The 20,684-nt window shown below is 49.5% G+C and overlaps 1 protein-coding gene across 6 annotated transcripts in view; it reads right to left on the bottom strand.

Annotated features, from left to right (window-relative positions):
• ANKRD13A (ankyrin repeat domain 13A) overlaps positions 1 to 20,684 on the bottom strand; it is a 56,153-nt gene that overhangs the window by 27,480 nt on the left and 7,989 nt on the right. For 4 of the 6 annotated variants that reach the window (XM_029571972.1, XM_029571971.1, XM_029571968.1 and 1 more), the window contains exons 2-7: positions 20,176 to 20,314; positions 16,708 to 16,832; positions 14,260 to 14,305; positions 10,311 to 10,454; positions 2,935 to 3,124; positions 1,255 to 1,321 (exon numbers count right to left, since the gene is read on the bottom strand). In XM_029571972.1, coding sequence (XP_029427832.1) covers positions 1,255 to 1,321; positions 2,935 to 3,124; positions 10,311 to 10,454; positions 14,260 to 14,305; positions 16,708 to 16,797 — 537 coding nt within the window. In that variant the 5' untranslated portion in view covers positions 16,798 to 16,832; positions 20,176 to 20,314. The remainder of the gene's footprint in view (positions 1 to 1,254; positions 1,322 to 2,934; positions 3,125 to 10,310; positions 10,455 to 14,259; positions 14,306 to 16,707; positions 16,833 to 20,175; positions 20,315 to 20,684) is intronic. The other 2 variants (XM_029571969.1, XM_029571973.1) reach the window with 1 other exon arrangement.

Raw genomic sequence — 20,684 nt, 5'->3', positions numbered from 1 at the left:
CCTTCCGACCCCTCCGGGGCCTCCAGAAGGGAATCTGTTGACCAGGCCTCCCGGAGCCTCCCGAATGGGACCAGATGGCCGGGGGCGGCTCCTGGTATTTGTGCCTCCTGTGGTGGACCCTTCTCCTCCAGCGGCACAGACAGCGCACACAATGAGGCCTTATTGGGCCACGATTGCCTCAAAACTACAGACCCTGCACACTCTCTCACACTGAGAGGAAGGTGCTATGCTGCTGCTGCAGCCAGTGCCAAAAATAGGACAGAAGGGGAAGGGAGAGTAACTCCCTAGCTGCTGCTCCACTTGCAGTTACAATGGTTGCCATCCCCTCCGACCCTCCCGGGGCCTCCTGAACAGGACCAGACGGCTGGGTGCAGTGCTTGTGAAGTGGGCCTCCTGCGGAGGACCCTTCCCCTCCAGTGGAACAGACAGCACACAACGAGACCTCATTGAGGCGCGATCACCTCCATCTACCGGCCTTGCATGCTTTCCCACGCTGAGCGGAAAGCGCTACACTGCTGCTGTGGCCGGCGCCAAAAATAGCCTGATAGCCAATCGATTCGTCACCGCTCCTCCCGGCGCTACCGCCAAGTCAGTGGAACCTCCTCTCACCCAACTGCTACGATCACCGGTGGGAGCAAAGCTGCCCGAACTGTCCCAGCTTCCTCCTTTTTTTTTTTTTAAATCTCTTAAAAGATCAGCAACCAACAAAGGGAAAAGTAACAAAAAGAATTCTTCCCTGCTTCTGGCTGCTCGCTGAGGGCGAGTGAGGGAACCAGGACCCCTGGCTTTCCCTTCCTCTGGAAGACGAGGGCCGAGGCAGACCAGGGATTACCAATCCCCCCGCTCGCCCTGCTCTACCCAAGGGATGGCCCACGAAGGAACCTAACACCTCGGGGAGCCTGTTCTTTCTTCTCTTCTTCCAAAACTTTAAGAAAAAGCTATATCTTATTCAATCTTTTTTTTTTTTTTAATAAACTGCAGACTGCAGGTTTTGCACCTCTGCCATCGGCTGGAGACAGAGAAATACTGAGGGACTGCAGGTGGCACTCTCGGTCAAGTGGCAGTGCCCGAAAAGCTTTTTAGTTCTCTGCCTCCATCTGCTGGTAGGGATGCAAAACCCACTTGTCTGGACTGATCCGGGGTACGAATAGGAACTCAGTTTTTATATTCACAAACTATGTTGACACTTATGCATTAATCGAGGTTTCAGAATGAGAAATCAACAGGAGAAAGCATTCCATGATCTACTTGTACCTTTGTGTCGTAGCCATTAACTGTTTCTGCTTTATCTGTCCTCCAGCCCCAGAATCCAGATTTGGTCCTGAGGAAAAGGTAACACAGCACGTCAACGTTTGCCACCAACATTTTTAAAGCCGAATTCTCTATAAAATATGCATAAAGGAATGTAAACAACTAATCACAATGTTAAGTACCTGAAAATTGGTTTATTGGTGACCACTGAATGTAGCCAAATATTCAGCAACCACCACTCAACCGGAAAAGTCCGGTTATCTGACTAAGTAGCTTTGAATATCAGGCTCACAGTATTTACAGCTGAGAGAATCTCTCAGAGGAAATGATGTGGGCAAATTCCTGAAAATATGTGAGAACTGCAGAGGATCCGTACTTGTGGTGAAAAGGAGATTAAAGCTGGGGATCAATTAAGGGCTGTGGTACTGCAAAGAATGAGAAAAGGGGTAGAGTAGCAGGGCCTTGTGGTCTTTACCTGCCATCATATTCTATGATTCAAGGAAAGAGAGCAACTAGATTGGGAGAGAAGTAAAGAGCGAGCCCAGTGGCCTGGTGGCTAAGGCTCTCTATTGACACTCAAGTTAGCTGAGGTCTCTCTCCAGCTCAGACTGACGGCTCCTGGGATTGGCTGGGACCAGCTCCTGGCACTGAATCAAAGAGCCACATTAGAAGGAGAGCTGCATTCTGCTTCCCAGGCCTATAGAGGGCACTGTCATTTAGCCTGTATAGGGAAGGAGATGGGAAAGAGAAATGGGAAAATAGGCCCTGAACGACGGCTCTGACAACATTAAATTAAGAATGAATAAGGAAAGGAGCCATGCAGGGGAAATAAAAAATGGAAATTTAAGAACATTGTAGCCATGGTAATGGATTTTTGCTGCAGTCAGATGTAAATTTTATTAGATGATAGACCACGTTACCGAAAGTGCCAAAATTTATTTTGTATATAGCAACAACCCTCATTCGGGAGCAAAATGTTTACACTGTATCGTGTTTCATTTTATTCACTTAAATGAATATGGGATTTGTAACCCATTATAAAGTGAATTGCTCACCACTAGAAATTTATAATCATCGGGTTTGTGGAATTGGAGCTCTTTTTTTTGGAAAAAGAAAATGGCAATGCTGTATTTTCTTTCAATTTTTTTTCAGTGTTCACTCAATGTATTTCACTGCAAAGTACTTTCCAAAAAAAAAGAGCTCTAATTCCACAAACCCGATGATTATAAATTTCTAGTGGTGAGCAATTCACTTTATAATGGGTTACAAATCCCATATTCGTTTAAGTGAATAAAATGAAACACGATACAGTGAAAACATTTTGCTCCCGAATGAGGGTTGTTGCTATATACAAAATAAATTTTGGCACTTTCGGTAACGTGGTCTATCATCTAATAAAATTGTCATATTATTACCACAGTTAATATCCAGTTGTCAAGAAATATAGCAGTCCGATGTAAAGCATGCCAGGCCTGGCAATCCTTACAAACATAATGGCTGTCTGATTCAACCGGGATGGCTTTGATTAGTTTTCTAAATTTAATTCAAAACTATTAATGTCATCATCTTGTGCTACAACACAAACCAAATATGTTTTGAAAAAAATATCCCAATAAGCAGAACAGAAGTGTAATGATTATGGTGTAAGTTAATAATATGGACATTCTGAAATGGTTTGTCTACCTTTCAAAGGCGATATTGGCAGTATCAAGGCACGTGTGAATAATGGGAGATGTTAAGCGCTTGGTCACGTCTCTTTCTGCTGGCTGCATGGAGTCCAGTGTGATGCCCTGGATTTCCTGAGAGATGTCAAAACGCTCTTTGGTGACGAGTCTGTCATCATGGTTTACCTCCATCAGCTCTGCCCAGTTATCTGATCACAGAGGACACCGCAGCAATCACATCACATCGCATCTACAGATAACGGATACTCAGAAACCCACAGCAGGGACCACGTTCTGCCAAGGATGGCAGAATCCTTACATGTTACAGGCTCAGGCAGCCCACCCAAGTACCAGCTCTGTTGGCATGCAGGCCTTCTGCCGCACAATGCTATCCTATAGTGCTGCATTTCTGGGGCAGTGTAGATGGAACGCCTCTGACTGGGGTCAATCACGGGACAGCTCTGTAAGCTTGCACCCTGTCATTTGGTCTGGAGGGAGCTCCGGCACTGCACAACCAGGAAATACTGGAGGTAGATTACTTGCTTATCTTCTAGGGGTGTGGGAGAGTCTAATAAAGCAATCTACTTGCAAGAGGACACTAAAGGGACTGCAGCTCAGAGACAGCAATACTGATGCCCTGCTTTAGCTACTGATGGCTATTTGTTACCATCGAGAATGAGGAGAGAGGAACAATGTCTCGCATATAAAAATGTTCATTCTTTATCTGTGTTAGACTACTTTTGCGGTAAATCTTTTATTGTTAACACTGAATACAAATATACACTGTGACATATTTTGCATTGATGCTTAGAATCTGTTTGGCTAACATGTGTGAAGTTGCATGTGATACCTCACATGACCGCGTAGGATGGGGCAGAGAACTGCAGAGGAAATGGAAAGGAAATATGACAGAAGAGTATGTGGGAAAAATCTTCACCGAGTTTGTTTCAGGGACCTTCTGGTGCTAAACATAACTTTAATGGGATACAGAGTCTTCTAAGAGAAGAAGCAGCAGACAGAATGGAGGCTTCAGGACAGAGCCATCCTGCGCATCCTAATCCATTTCCTCTCTGCAGGAATTCAATGTTTAAAAAAAGGAGGAACTGTTATCCAGTAGGAATGAGGGACTTTGTAAGAGTTTACATTCCACCAATGCACAAAATGGACAAATTGCTTTCAAAACCATCTGAAGCGTGGTAACCACCTACTGATGACAACCGGTGGCTTAAACCAGCTTTCATGGTTGTCATTAACTACCTGGCCAATGGATATTTACCAGAGCAAACGGACTGTGAGCAGAACTACCTTTTGTAAGTACAGGGTAAGTACAGGCCTGAGAAAGAGAGCAACTATGCTAGGATACAGGAATGGGAAAAGAAAATTATTACTTACCTGCTAATTTTCGTTCCTGTAGTACCATGGATCAGTCCAGACAGTGGGTTATGTCCCCAATCCAGCAGATGGAGTCAGCACAAGCTTTGAGGGGGCGTATCCATATATACTACTACCCCCTCTGCAGGAGTTCAGTATCGAGTATATCAAAGCCCGAGTAGAAACCCCCGAAGGATCAAGTTTGTGGAAACAGATAATGAAAACAATTGTAACCGCAACAAGTAACTGCAAACATCCTACCAACTTGTAGGGAGCTGTGAAAAACAGCGAAAAGAAACGACTGTGAAGACACAGAACACTGCGAGCAAGAAGTAGCGCAGAGCTGAGCAGGATCAAGAACCCAAACGCGGTGGGCGTCTGGACTGATCCATGGTACTACAGGAACGAAAATTAGCAGGTAAGTAATAATTTTCTTTTCCCTGTACGTACCTGGATCAGTCCAGACAGTGGGATGTACCCAAGCTTCCCTAAATCGGGTGGGGTCCTGCGAGGCCTGCTCGGAGAACCTGCTCGCCAAAGTGTCCAGAGACCGAAGAGGCGAGGTGCAGACGATAGTGCCTCGAGAACGTGTGTAACGATTTCCAGGTGGCTGCCCTACAAATTTCCTGCGAGGATACCGAGCGAACCTCCGCCCAGGAAGCCGCCTGAGAACGTGTAGAATGCGCTACGATTCCGGGTGGGGGGAGTCCGACCCGCCCCAATGTAGGAAGCAGCAATGCCGGCCTTCAGCCATCTGGTAATGGTAGTCTTCGAGGCCTGAGACCCCTTCTTAGGACCGGCCCAGAGTACGAAGAGATGGCCAGAGGTCCGGAACTCATTTGTAGCCTCCAGATAGAGGCGCAGAGTGCGCTTGACATTCAAGAGACGGAGAGACTTCGGCTCTGAGGAAGAGAAGGACGGCAACTCCACCGTCTGGTTCACATGGAATGCAGAAACCACCTTCGGAAGGAAGGAGGGAACGGTGCGAAGCGAAACTCCAGAGTCGGAGAAACGGAGATAGGGCTCTCTACACGACAGAGCCTGCAGCTCCGAGATGCGTCGAGCGGAACAGATGGCCACAAGAAATACAGTCTTGAGAGTGAGATCCTTTATCGTTGCACTGCGCAGCGGCTCGAACGGTGGTCCCGACAGGGAGCGAAGCACAAGGTTAAGACTCCAGGAGGGACAAGGGTCCCGTAACGGAGGACGCATATGCTTGACACCCTTGAGAAAACGAGCAATGTCAGGATACTGTAGAAGAGAGCCCCCATCGCTCAACAGCAAACCAAGGGCGGCCACCTGAACCCGTAGTGAATTATAGGCGAGCCCTTTTTCCACCCCCGCCTGTAGAAACTGAAGGATCTGAGGTACAGAAGCCTTAGCGGGTCTCGTGGCCTGGCTGGTACACCACAGCTCGAACACCTTCCAGACTCGAACATAGGCCGCCGACGTCAATGTCTTTCGTGCCCGCAATAGCATGGATACTACCGCCTCCGGGTAGCCCCGACGCCGGAGGCGGCGCCTCACAAAAGCCAGGCCGCAAGACAGAAGAGTTCTGCCTGCTCGAAAAATACCGGGCCCTGATGTAGGAGCTGGGGGAGGTGCCCCAGCCTGATTGGCCCGTCGATCACCAGCTGTAGCAGGTCCGCAAACCAGGGTCGCCTGGACCATTCTGGGGCGATGAAAACCACGGTCCCCTGATGGCTTTCTATTCTGCGGAGCATCCTGCCCACCAGGGGCCATGGTGGAAAAGCGTAGAGCAGAAGATGTGGCGGCCACGGGAGGACCAGGGCATCCACTCCCTCCGCGCCTCGCTCTCTCTGGCGACTGAAGAAGCGTGGAGCCTTGGCGTTGAGAGCGGACGCCATCAGATCCAAGTGGGGGGCCCCCCACCGATGGACGAGAAGTTGCATCGCTTTGTCGGAGAGAGACCACTCTCCGGGGTCCAGCAGTTGACGACTGAGGAAGTCCGCCTGGACGTTGTCCACACCGGCGATGTGCGAGGCCGCTAGCCGGACGAGATGACGCTCCGCCCATTGCATCAGCAGCGCCGCCTCGAGCGCGACCTGCGGGCTGCGCGTGCCTCCTTGTCGGTTGATGTAGGCCACGGTGGTAGCGTTGTCCGATAGGATTCTGACTTCCCGGTTCCGAAGAAGCGGGAGGAAATGTCGCAGAGCTAGCCGGACCGCTCTGGTTTCCAGACGGTTGATTGACCACTTCGCCTCCACCGTGGACCACGTCCCCTGAGTGGCGCTTCGATCGCAGACTGCACCCCAGCCTGCTAGACTGGCATCGGTGGTCACCACCACCCAATTTGGCAGATCGAGGGACACGCCACGGGCCAGGTTCGGCGGATCCAACCACCAGCCCAGACTGTCCCTGGCATTCTGCGGGAGCGGGAGAATCATCTGGTAGTCCTGCGATACTGGTTTCCAATGGGAGAGGAGCGCCCACTGTAAGGTCCTGATGTGCGCGAAAGCCCAAGGTACAAGGTCGATGGTGGACCCCATCACTCCCAGGAGTTGCAGGTAGTCCCAGGAGGTGGGCTCTGGTAACGCAGAGAACCGTCGTGTGTGATCCCGCAAGGATTGAGCTTTGTCCTGGCGCAGAAAGACTTTGCCCAGTAGGGTGTTGAAGGTCGCCCCCAAAAAAACCCAAGCGTTGCGAAGGCATGAGGGAGCTCTTGGAGAAGTTCACTACCCATCCCAGGGAATGTAGAAACCGTACTACTCGAGTCACCGTTGAGCGTCCATGATCGAATGACTTCACCCGGAGGAGCCAATCGTCCAGATAAGGATGAACCAGGATGCCCTCCTTCCGGAGAGCTGCCGCCACGACTACCATGATCTTGGTGAAGGTGCGCGGCGCCGTCGCCAATCCGAACGGGAGAGCCGTGAACTGAAAATGCTGGTCCAGAATTTTGAAACGAAGGAAACGGTGGTGGTCCGGGCGGATGGGAATGTGCAGGTAGGCCTCCGTTAAGTCCAGGGAGGAGAGGAACTCCCCCCGATGCACCGCCGCAATCACTGACCGGAGAGTTTCCATGCGGAACCGAACGACTCGAAGGGATTTGTTGACTTCCTTGAGGACTAGGATAGGCCGGAAGGAACCGTCCTTCTTTGGTACGACGAAATAGATGGAATAGTGGCCCGAGCCCACCTCTCCGAAGGGCACGGGCGCAATAGTGCCTATCTCCTGGAGTCTGTCCAGAGTCAGCTGCACCGCTCCTCTCTTGAGGTCCGAGCCACAGGGGGAAAAGATGAACCTTCCCTGCAGGGGGCGGACAAATTCCGTGTTTTATGGTATCCAGGACCCACTGGTCCGAGGTGATCCGTGCCCACTCCGCATAGAAATAAGTTAGTCGGTCCCCAATCCTGGGGACAGGGGAGTGGGCGAGACTGGCATCATTGTGAAGACTTGGTATAGGGGTTCCCGGTTCCGGGAGTAGTGCGTGCGGGCCGACGCCCGCGAAAGGAGCGCAACCAGGGCTGAGACCTGGGGGCGGATGACCGGGAGCCCGCCTGCCTGTATCCCCTGTAGCGCCGTTGCGCTCTGGCTCTGGTCCGAGAAGAAGAAAATGCTCTGGATGGTCGAAACCTATCCTCTGGCAGCCGATGAACAGCGTTCTCCCCCAGGGACTTGATGATCTGGTCCAAATCCTCCCCGAAGAGGAACTTGCCGCTGAAGGGAAGAGAGCCCAGCCTCGACTTAGAGGACGTATCAGCCGGCCAATTGCGTAGCCACAGTAGTCGTCGTGCTGCCACTACCGAAACCATGGATCTTGCGAGGACCCAAAAAAGGTCGTACGAGGCGTCCGCCCCATACGCCACTGCGGCTTCTAGCCGATCTGCCTGGGCAGCCTCATCGGACGGCAGGTTCTGAGACGTGAGGAGTGAGACCTCGAAAACCCGCTTAAGGAAAACTTCCAACTTACGATCCTGTGTGTCCCGCAACGCCGCACCTCCCGTCACTGGGATAGTCGTCCTCTTCATGACCGCCGACACTGCGGAGTCCACCTTTGGGACCTTGATGAGGTCCAGAAATCTTCGGGGAGCAGGTACAGCTTTTCCATAGCCCGGCTGCTCTTCAGGGAGGCCTCCAGGGTGTCCCATTCCCTGGTGAGAAGTTGTAAAAACGAGTCATGAATGGGAAAAGCCCGAGCCCTCGGCCGGAGTGCCGCCAGGACAGGATCTCCCTTCCTTGAAGAAGTGACGACAGCGGGAGCTACTGGGGCAGGCGGGTCTGGTGGCGGGTCCAAATCTAATTCTTGGATGATCTGCGGGATGAGGTCGTCCAGCTCTTCCCTCTGGAAGAGGCGTAGGGTACGCGGATCATCCCCCTCCTGCGTGCCGTCCCCTTGTCCCCCGTCCGGGAGGTCAAGTCCATGTCCCGCTGAGTCTGGCACCGCCCCCACTGCCGCGGGCGTGGATCGGACCCGGGTAGGAAGGCGGGAGGCCCCCACTCCCGGAGGGTCGGGGGGGGCCGGCGTCGAGGGCGACATCCAAGGGATCTTAGGAGGGGGGGGGTCCCACAGGTGCTTCCAGCCCCTGCAGATAAGCGGTATGCATGAGCAGGATAAACTCCGGAGAGAACCCCGGCCTGCTCGGGTGCGCTTCGGGGGCGGCGTGGTTCCTGCTCCCTGGCTCTGGGTGCTTGGTTCCTGCACCAAAATCGGGGGAACACCCCCGCTGGTAGAGTCCTCCAGGGATCCGTTCTCCCTCGTGGCCTCCAGGGATCCGTTCCCCCTCGTGGCCTGCGCCTCAGGGCGCTCAGAATGTAAAATGGCCGCCGTTCCCGCCAAAAATGGCGGAGTGGCCGGCCCGCACCGCCCAAGCAAAAAAGAGAAATCAGTCAGGGACTGTGAGGTACCTTCCCCCCCGGGAAGGCATCGTGCACAGATGCCCTCCCGGGAAATCCGGGACCCCGGGTCTCCGCAGGCCGCACAGCGGGACGGCCGCGGCATCGGGATCGCTGTAGGAGAAAAGAAAAAGCCACCGGGGGGGGGCCACGCGCACAAAAGCGCCGCTGCGGGGGGGGCCCGGTCGGCCCGCACTGCCCACTGTCCGAAAATAGAGGAGGGTGCCGCGGGGGGGCCTTCCCGGCCACACGACCCGCCCCAGACATCTTTCCCTAAATGGCTCAGCAGCCCATGAGGAGCTGTAAAATGGCCGCGGGTGAGGGAGTAAAGAGCGAAGAGGCCGGCTCCACCGGCTTTTGCGGGCACCGGGGGCTGAGCTGTGAAGGAAAAAACTACAAAGGAAAAACAAACTTACCCCTGGCTGCAACGAGAAATAAACAGCAAGGCCGCAGAGAAGAGACAAGGAAGATAAGCCACTCCCCAGAAGTTGAAAGAACTCTGCCTTACTTTTTTTTTTTTTTTTTTTAAACTTAATACAAACTTGATACAAACTTGATCCACAGAAAAAGACAACAACAAGCCATAATCAAGCAAGAAAGTGAAGAAAAAGGAAAAGGAGGGGAAGCCTGATTCCCCTACTCGCATCTGCTGGAGTCAGAAGATACTGAACTCCTGCAGAGGGGGTAGTAGTATATATGGATACGCCCCCTCAAAGCTTGTGCTGACTCCATCTGCTGGATTGGGGACATAACCCACTGTCTGGACTGATCCAGGTACGTACAGGGAAAACTGTTTTATCACTATCCAGATTTGCAGAATGCCCATTCCAGGTTAGGATGGGAACCACATGACATCCTAGGAGACCTGATCTTTACTTCATTAACCTTTTCCAGAATCGGAAAAAAAAGGTGTCTCGGTCAGCCTCACGGCTCAGCTGTGGTGGAGGAGACTGGAGGTTCAACGGGATCAGCGGAGCTTGTGCTACCATTGCTGGATTAACCAATGCGAGAGTGACACTGAGGGTTAGTTTTGGAGGAGGTTTCTCAACCTTCCTCGGTCAGCAAGGGAATTTGTGTTGTCAGGGCCCACCGTCTGAAGAGAAAGGGTGTTATAAGGCAGGTGGAGGGCAAGAGGGAGGAGAGGAAATGTGAAGTCTCACCGCTTACCTTCTTCCTTGAAAATATAACTATGTTTCCCTCGTATCCAGCTCATGTTTTCAAAACCCAGTAATGTGGCATCAACTCGCAGCTTGGCCCCACTTTTCCAGATCCGACAGACATCACTGGGACAGATCCGGGACAACAATGGAACTGTCATAAAACCAACAACCAAACCCCAAAAAATGAGAACAATCCCATCATCGTGCTTAAGAAGAAAATATCTTAAGAACCTGCTGGCCCGACAGACAAGTGATCGGAGAAAAAAAACTTGTCCTAACATTCCTGTGCCCGGAGGACTGCCATTTTGCCCTGGGTTGATTCATTCCAGGTTTTGCCCCATGGACTTATTGATTTCCCTGAGAACATCAGAACTGCAATGCCATGCAGGCAGGCAAAGGGGCTAAAAACAGGACTGGATAACAGCCTGTGGGGTAGACTAGAGGTGAGCGGGGCAACCCTTTTGCAGTCACAATGATCCTGCTCCATTTTTCATCGGCAGCTGAGGAATCGTTGCAAGCAGTACAAAGATCTCACTCCAGCACTGGATTTCTCTGGGCTTTCAGCTTCTTTTTTTTATTTTCCAAATGTATATACTGCGTCATTAGTAAAACCAATAAAAGCGGTCTACATGACAAGTACAGCAACAGTAATTGCTGTGTCAAAAAGAATAAGGGAAAATAATACAGTACTACTGTGAAGGAAGCCTCTTACAGACAAGAATTCATTAAATGTTTAGCCAATCACAATAGGCACTACCGGCAGGAACACGCCTTCATTGCCTTCTATTTAATCCCAGGCTGAAATATCGAAAGCGCAGTCGAAGACCTTTCTTTTTGAATGACACTGGCCATGTTTCATTGATCTGCATCAGGGGGCAGAAGATGGAACAATCAAAGTTAATCCTTATAGCTTTTCATGTACTTGACAGTGTGATGCAATATTAAATCTAATAAACAAGTACTGAAAATCTTCATTAGTCTTTAAATAGTCTTTAAATAGTCTTTAAATTCCGTTCTGTCAAAAAGGTGCATGGTCTTGTCCCTTCCAGGGATATGCCAGTGTTTGAGATACAACCTATGAGCTTTCTCAAGAGATAAAAACATTCGGGACTGGGTAGTAAAATCAGATGTTCCAGTTTCTCCAGAGCTGGAGACCAGTGTAGTGCATGTGGGGCTCTCCCATGTGGATACAAACTATAATGGGCCAGAGCTGGCATATCCCTGGAAGGGACAAGACCATGCACCTGTTTGACAGAACGGATTGCCAAACTACTTTTGCAGTGTATTATATTATTTACCATCGCAACAAGATGCACATCGGGAAGACCAAAAGGAAGATCAAAATACGAGTAACAGAGCATAAGAGCTGTATAAAAGACAAAGAGATTCAAGCACAGACAGTAGCGCATTGCTTGGAATTCAGATCTCAGGTGGGGTATTCTAGAATATCTTTCTCCAATCCACGAGGAGGTGATCTAGAGTTATGTTTATATACTCCAGAGCAATTTTGGATTTTTACTTTTATTTCAGTTACACCGGCTGGACTTAATTTGGATCTGGAGTGGTATTCCATTATTTAAAGAAAATAATTTTTGTAAATAAAATCTAATCTTCCATTTCACTATATATCTGAGCCACTAATCCCAATGGCGTGAAAGAGATTCGAGACGCCGAAGCTTGTAAGCACTGCGGCACTGAGTACCCACTGTTGCGGTCCCGACCGCTTCCCCTCTGATCGGGCTCAGAACTGCCTACCTCTGCGCCAGCAACTGCAGGTTCCCGCATGGCCCAGGTGCCGGAGCTCTCCCTGCTCGCCCATCTTCCACGTGGTGGACGCCAGTGCTGACTCGTCCTTCACCGGCCTCGCGCGCGCGCAAAGACGCCCGTCTTGAGCGTCCTGCTCCCGGAAGCCCGGCTCCGCCTACTCTGATGAGCTCACGCCCAGCTCCCAATATAACCGGCGCCCAGCCGTTACTCAAGCGCCTTGCAACGAGGTTCCCAACTGCTTAGTTGTTGCCAGTTGCGCTTCCTGATCGTCTCTCCGCGTTCTGAAGACCCCGGTTTGCCTCTGACTACGCTTCTGCCTGCCTGCCCGCCAAGACTCCGGTTTGCTTCCGACTACGCTTCTGCCTGCTGCCCGCCAAGAATCCGGTTTGCTTCCGACTACGCTTCTGCCTGCTGCCCGCCAAGACTCCGGTTTGCCTCCGACTACGCTTCTGCCTGCTGCCCGCCAAGACCCCGGTTTGCCTCTGACTACGCCTCTGCCTGCTGCCCGCCCAGACTCCGGTTGGCCTCTGACTACATCTCTGCCCGCTGCCCGCCTAGACCCCGGCTTGCCTCGTACTACTCTCCAGCCTGCCAGCCCTTTAACCAGGCTACCCGGGTCGCAATCCATTTCGGGCCTTTCCTCTGTGACTCTCAGACTTTCCTGGTAGGCCTCCGGGCTGTTACTGGGCTTTTGTCTCTACTTCTCACTGCAGCTCCTAAGTCCCAAGGGCTCGGGCCCCTACGGGCTCCTCCCGGGCTCCGGGTGAAACCTAACCTGCTACTGTCTCCGCCTCCCGGCCTGCCCAGCCATTGGTAGGCCGGCCCAAGGGTCCACCTCCTGCCTTCCGACCTGCCTAAACCAGAACACCCTCTGCACCATTTAAAGACTTTCACTAATGAAGATTTTCAGTACTTGTTTATTAGATTTAATATTGCATCATACTGTCAAGTACATGAAAAGCTATAAGGATTAACTTTGATTGTTCCATCTTCTGCCCCCTGATGCAGATCAATGAAACGCGGCCAGTGTCATTAAAAAAAAAGGTCTTCCACTGCGCTTTCGATATTACAGCCTGGGATTAAATAGAAGGCAATGAAGGCGTGTTCCTGCCGGTAGTGCCTATTGTGATTGGCTAAACATTTAATGAATTCTTACATAACAAGTATCCACAATCATAAAACAAATTCATAACAACCAATGAGTTAAATACATATTTATTCTATGATTTCTGTCCAGGAACAAATGTTATGTGTCCTACCGTACGAATATTCAACTAGTCGCAAAATATAACCCTTGGGAACCTTTTGTACTCCGAACACTGATTTTGTAAACCTTTGTGATCTCATTTTGGAACTCAGTATATAAAATGCATAAATAAATAAATATTTGAAAACCACTCTTATAACTACGATACCGTTACAGGTGTCTGTGCCTCATCTGAGATTTCCTGATCATTTTTACTTTATTAGTTAAGATCAGAGTTTAATCTCAGTTACTGTATAATGAAGCAGGATCGTGGGGTTCTCACTGGATTTTTTACATCCATGACACAATCAGATAATTTTTGGATGACACGAGCAAGGCCTTTATAAACCTTTTTATCTGAAGGACAGAGAACAATATACAAAGCCGGTGGGGCCCAAACAAATCCTACCCGTTCATAAATATGTATGTAGTGGCCAACCAGTAACATGAGAACCAGTAAGTATTCAGCCTCTGAATCATCCTCAGTTACTGGCATAAACTTCTTTATCCAGACTGGACTCTGCCACAAACTGCGACATAACATACACTTTCTGGGTACCAAATGTAACCCATGCATGTAAACATGTCCTGGTTTTGTGGAAGGAGACTCCCATTCAGGTCCTTTAAATTGAGTGTGGCCTCCTAGATTGGGTGAATGGTTACTTCCAAGATCCCTGTACACCAGGGAAAGTGGGACCCTCTCACCAGTGGCACAAGTGAGATCCTGAAGCTGACTCTGAGCAGACGGTTCTGTTTCAGTGTTTTGCCACTAACAATTTCCATGCACTTGTAACGTTCTAAGGTTTGTCGGATTCTTTGGCTGAAGTATGAAATGACACTGATCCTTCTCTGAAAGGCTTTTGGGTTATAAGATTCTTCTGCAACCCTTCTAACAGATCCATAGAACCTATCCCAAAGAACCACAGCATTCTAATAAACTTACCCCAACTCGTAAATTCCCATTTCATTTCCATATAAAAATCAGGAGCCTGGGACAGAAAGAAACACAGCACAGGTAAGGAACTTCCCCCAGGCAATGACTATAGTAAACATAATAACCAATAACATTATGTCAGAAGAGTGAAAAAAAACAGATTAATAGTGATCTGAAGCTCCCTGGATTATCTATACAGACAGGTCCCTCTAGCGGCCTCATTGTATAGTGCAAAGGAGAGCTCTGGTTCACCCCTGTCTATCGGAGTTGGCCATACCTGCTTATGTTAGTGATTCAAATCCCACTCATTGAGCTTCTTATGATACCCTGAACTATCTTACTCAACTTCCTAGTATCTTAAGATCACCCAGCCATCTCTTTAATCCAGACAATAATGTTCTTTTAAAATAAAATGCCTCTGATGCTCTTGATGGCTCCTTGGTGGGCAGCCTTGGAGGCTGGAGCACTCTTCCCATAGGACTCTACTGAGAATAAAGCAGGTTCAACGCAAACACCCCTGCCTCCCAAACAAAAGCCACTCCACCCACAAGGCAAAAGTCACGTTTAGGCTCTGAAGGGGCCAAGCAACTCATTCTGCACCTCGGGCCCTATTCATTTTCTTGGAGGATGGATTCAGGTGACCAGGCAGATGCAGCTTTTGTCCTTTTAATACACTTTACTGAATTCAGAGAAATTGGAATCTAAGCAATATTAGCACAAAGGCTCCAAGTGTCTCTCTGCTGGTGAAATACTGTGTTACCATCACATATTCAGGATCCTCTCTGATTCCAAGCTCATATCAGCTTTGGGTGCGGTTTAAAATTCCTTTTAGACACTTGCATACTGCAAAGACAATATGGAGTGTGGTATTCAGGATGTCTGCTTTCTCTCTAGGGTTATCAAACTATAGGCTGCTTGATGTCTACCAATATCCGCGAATCGTCTGATGACACCAGCAATAAAAATAGTTTGTCCCTGGAAACTAAATATTAGGAATTATTAGGAAGGGAATGGTTAATAAAACAGAAAATGTCATAATGCCTCTATATCGCTTCATGGAGAGACTGTACCTTGAATACTGTGTACAATTCTGGTCGCCACATCTCAAAAAAGATATAGTTGTGATGGAGAAGGTACAGAGAAGGGCAACCAAAATGATAAAGGGGAACAGAACAGCTCCCCTATGAGGAAAGGCTGAAGAGGTTAGGGCTGTTCAGCTTGGAGAAGAGACAGCTGAGGGGGGATATGATAGAGGTCTTTAAAATCATGAGAAGTCTTGAACGAGTAGATGTGAATCAGTTATTTACTCTTTTGGATAACAGAAGGACTAGGGGGCACTACATGAAGTTAGCAAATCCATGAAGTTAACAAATCAGAGAAAATTCTTTTTCACTCAACGCACAATTAAGCTCTGGAATTTGTTGCCAGAGGATGTGGTTAGTGCAGTTAGTGTAGCTGGGTTTAAAAAAGGTTTGGATAAGTTCTTGGAGGAGAAGTCCATTAATGGCTATTAATCAAGTTTACTTAGGGAATAGCCACTGCTATTAATTGCATCAGTAGCACGAGTTCCTCTTAGTGTTTGGGTAATTGCCAGGTTCTTGTGGTCTGGTTTGGCCTCTGTTGGAAACAGGATGCTGGGCTTGATGGACCCTTGGGCTGACCCAGCATGGCAATTTCTTATGTTCTTATGACACAGAGAGACCCTTCGGGGTCCCGCTATCTTCCCATGTTCCCTACCTTCTCCAGTACCAATGATGAACTTGATCTCTGCCTCTGCCCTCACTTTCCACCACTAAGAATCCTCTTTTCCTGTCTCATCTCTTGCTGAATTCAGAGATAAATTTTCCTCCCACATAATCCTTTAGGAATTCTGTGCATGTCTACACACAAAAAAACCCCTTTCTGTACAATTCTGCATGTCATATTCCCACATTTTCAATATGCACTAAGTATGTTACAGAAGTTTGTGTGTGTGGGTGTTGCAGGGGGAGGTATTTTTTCCCCCTCCATTGTCAAATCCTTTCTCCCAGACTGCACACCCAGACAGCTCTGGGGAACTCTCGCCAGCCTGAGGGGCACTGCGGCAGCAGCTCTCTTCCCAGGCCTGAGCGCACCACCTCCCTGGCACGCCTCGGCAGAGTCCATGCACCGTAGCGCTGAATATAACGGTGCAGAGGATCCACCTTCAGATCCTCCGTCCACTGACGTGGCTGAGGCCTGACCCGGGCAGGATCTGAACGTGGATGGACCCCCCCCCCCCCCTCTTGTGATCTATGGGGCTGGCACACACTTTCAGCTAACCTGAATTTAGAAAGCATTCACACATTATCATCGCATGGTGCCTTTCACCAGCAGTGGGATATTGTAAAATAATTGGATACAGCAAATAATTCCTCCATGCTTGTTCGTCTGACGTATAACTGAGAAAGCGAAACGTACGATCACATTTTCACATACCTCCAGAGTTTTTTTTAGCAATTCTGGAACTCCCCCAAGTGCCGCAGACGCTGTGTGGTATTCCCGATGCTGCAGGACCATCTGAACCATCTCGGGGTCGCCTGTGCTGACAGCCTCGTGTAAAACTGAAAACCCCCAAAGAGGCATTAGGATTCAGTAGGATTTAAATAAAATCAGACAGAAACATGAACACTTTCTCCAAGAAAGTCGAAGCAGCTGAGGATGCAAAGGTCTTTTACAAGAATAATTTACAATTCCTTAACAACGTAAAACCAAAATTACCAATAAAGGCAAAAGTATTGTGATTCAGAGGGGCACTCGACAACCCTACCCTGCTGCGTGGGATTTTGTGCATCACCATCCTAGCCTGCTGGACAAGCCTGCCAGGGAAAAGCTCTAACAGGTCGGTCCCTTTTTGCAAAGTTCTCGTTCTGCTTATTTTGAAAATGTTTTGTACTGAACAAATGTTACCTGGGCTGGGAAGGAAGCCCGAAGTGCCTCACCTGCCCGAGACGCCCTGAGGGCCATTTTTAAACTGGACTCAATATTTTCGGGGCGTGTCCCGCAGCTTTCACATTTGCTTGTCGCTGCTTCCCCGCCATCGCTGCCTGGCCCTACCCTGCCCGGGCGTGGTCGGTTCTGCTGATACCGCTCGAATGTTGAGCCAAAGCTGCAGCAGTGCGGTGCCACTTAAAACTGCGCATTATTGTCAGCAATAACCGACGACACGGTAACACAGCAAATGACAGCAGAAAAAAATGGCTCATCCAGTCTCTTTCACTTTGGGTAGATGAACAGAATAATTCCCATACTCCCCATCCCCTATGTCTTTTCCTTGGACATTCAGGCCCCCTTTCTCCTGCTCTTCCTTTAGCACGAGATGCATGGGGAGCAGCTGCTATTCCACTGGGGAGGACCCTCTATGGAAGTCCGTACGGGCATCCCGAATGGACTTGGGGAGAGATTTCCAAACGGGAGGCAAGGCTGCCCCTTCAATGCCAAACACCACACAGCTATAAGAAAGCGAGGCGGTTAGGACAGGAAAGACTTTCTTTGATGAGGGGTTGGTGGCTTCAGGAGTAGAGAGGGGAAGAAGGCCTTTTCATCCCTCATCCGGCACCTGGGGAGGGTCACCATTCTTCTAATCCGGGAATGGCGACTTTGCTATCGCATGCAGCCACGCACTCACTTCCCCCTGTCTGGAAAGGCAGGCAGACTGCACTGCTCCCCCATATTCCTTTTCGGGAGACCCAGGCAGGCTGGTTGGCCTATGCAGGCCCTCTTAACCGGCCTCCTGCCAGGAACCAGCGAGCCACCGTCCTTAAGCTACAAGGACTGGCTGCAGGGCTCCTCCTGACAATAATGGAGAATCTTCCCTTCCCCGCTGCTCAATCTCCTGGGTGAGCCCTCCTACAGCTAGCCTGCATCATTTTAAAAAAACGAGTTAGCCAATTTAAAAAAAATCTGGTTTTCTAGAAAGCTGGACTTGTGAAAAGTTAAAAGTTCTCCCTCCCGCCACAGCGAGCCACCTGCCAGGATTCTCTTTAATAAACAAACCCCTACCTGTCCCGGTCAGCCTACAGTATTCGCTTTAAATAAAAGAAACCCAAAATGTCTCCCTCTCTCCTCTACCAGGCAGCTACCAGAAGACTGCAGACTCCCTCCTCTCCCCGGGCCCATGCCCATCTTCCCAATGGAAGCCAGGAGGGGCCTGAGAGCAGAGCAACATGCTGACAATATCCGGTTGCGTCCCTTAAGCCCCTCAGGACCGGCCCCCTTTTCATGAAAATGGTCCACCGGGGAGGAGGGCGGGTGGGAAGAAGTCTAGGGGGGCTGTCTTGTGGTGGATGACTGGGAGAGGAAAGAGAAAGAAGGGATGTGTTTCTTTCCGCATCTCCCTCCTGCAGTCGCTGCTGCTCCATGGACCGGTGGTTGAGAAACACTTGGCTAAGGGGCAACTTGCTCACTACTAGTAGCACCACAATACATTTCCTCCTTCAGTATCTTCTGTCTCCCTCTGCTGGGGAATGGAGGAAAAGTTAAAGGTTCCACATGAAATACTACCAGAAACTTTCTTTAAATGGATTGGTGCTTATGTGGCTTCCTCTGTAAATGTTTTGGTTTTACGCATGATAACGATGCACCCACTGCATTATATCGATGAAATCAAACTCCAGGGACAATGCACCTGATGTAAGAACAAGCAATACTTATGGTAAAATCCCCCCAACTGCCAGGTATGTCTCTCTTTAGAGTTTATAATCATTTATGAACTGAAGACTCTACAAGAAGGCACATCAGTGTTAGGCTATAGGGCAATGTACGTATCTGATTCACAGGAGACAAAAATGCACCTAAAACTCTACAAAAGATGCTAGTTCCTCAGCGTGAGGAGGACACTTCTGATGTTTGCTTTCAATCTGCAGTCATAAACCTATAATCTCTTTTACTTTTCTGATAAGCAGAGATACTCGCCAAGGTAGGAAAAATTTGTAAAGGGCTACACATGACTTCTAGCTTTTATTCCTCATGCTTAGCTCAGGAGTTAATTCCAGCAGTAAAAAAAGATTTCTGGCTGAAAAGTGACTGTGGGAGTCCCAGGACTCAGTGGCAGCGCTGTGCAGATCAGGGTTTGATTGCCAAGCCAAGCTACTGTTTCTTGGACTGACAGGGGCAGCAGGCCTGGTTTCCCAGTAGGTCTAGAGAGAACAGCTCCTCCTTTGTCCAAGCAGCACTGTAAGGAGCAGGGGCATCTCGTTAGATCATCATTCACCTCCTTAAAACACAGGGCTGGTGGCATTAAAATTATAAAAAACAAATGACAACAGCCAGTTTTTGCTCCTTTAAGGGGGCAGATGCACCAGGAGTGAGGTCTCAGCGCCCTGTCATTGAGGTGCATCATGAGAAGGGGACCAGCGCATGTTGGATATCTGTTCCCTCCCCACTTCTCTGCCTGGGTCTGGCATCCTTAAGGGGATTGAGATGGGTAATGGATGGAGGATCCCCCTGCCCACCACTTTTAGGGACACCTTGAGGCTGAATCGTGTCCTGGGAGGCACAGTCCTAAATTACAGGGAGGGAGGGCAGGCAACCCACCTATTGTGTAACAGTGATACCGACTGGTTAGGCTCAGGGAGCCAGAATCTGAGACCCCTGCATGAGGATTATTACCAAAATGGCTCAGTTGGATTAGATGGGGGGGGGGGGGGGGGGGGGGGGGGAAATGGAGGGAAAATACTCCACATGCTGTGAATGAAAACTCATGGTGCCACAACCTCGGTAGAAGCTGCTACTGGTTAAACCCCCAAAACAACAGAAGAAAGCTGCTGGGGCCAAAAAAAGCAAAGGACCAATGTGATTGTCCAGCAGCCTTTTGGTCAGTTTCCAACTGAATATCAAATAATATACCAGAAGTCAGTGCTGCATTCTAAAATACCACTTACAGGGCCTGCTAGAGCCAATGCTTACCTGTCCATCCCTGCAGGTTTTCTCGCGTGACATCAGCCTTGTGTCGCAGCAGGACTCGGACCGACTCTAAATGCCCCAAGGACACAGCGAGGTGTAAGGGGGTCCGGCCTCGGGGATCGAGCTCTTCAATATTCTGTTGCTTATTGAACAAAAGTTATTACAGACTCCGTCAGGTAAAATCACAGCTCCTAGCCCTTGGGACAGAGTGATGCCAACACACAATGCATCAGCTGACCTGGGGCCCTGTGTGCTCAACAATAAAAGCAGAACTCCAAATCCCAGAAAGCCTTGGGCAGAGAAGTAACATGACTAATCCCACCAGTACCTAGGGGTCTTAGAACCTCTTTAATTATAAAGTACTGGTATTAGGTCAGCTTGGATGATCATTTGTGACTTTTGCCATATTAGTAACACAACTGGAGCTTGGTGCAAACTGTTGTTAGCAGAAACGTGTCATTAAATTTTGTTTTGATACTAACCCTCGACAGTCTACAAGGATTAGGCACAAT

This window comes from Rhinatrema bivittatum, chromosome 11 (assembly GCF_901001135.1).
Source record: "Rhinatrema bivittatum chromosome 11, aRhiBiv1.1, whole genome shotgun sequence".
NCBI classification, from domain to species: domain Eukaryota; kingdom Metazoa; phylum Chordata; class Amphibia; order Gymnophiona; family Rhinatrematidae; genus Rhinatrema; species Rhinatrema bivittatum.
This window is presented reverse-complemented; position numbering and strand designations above follow the sequence as displayed.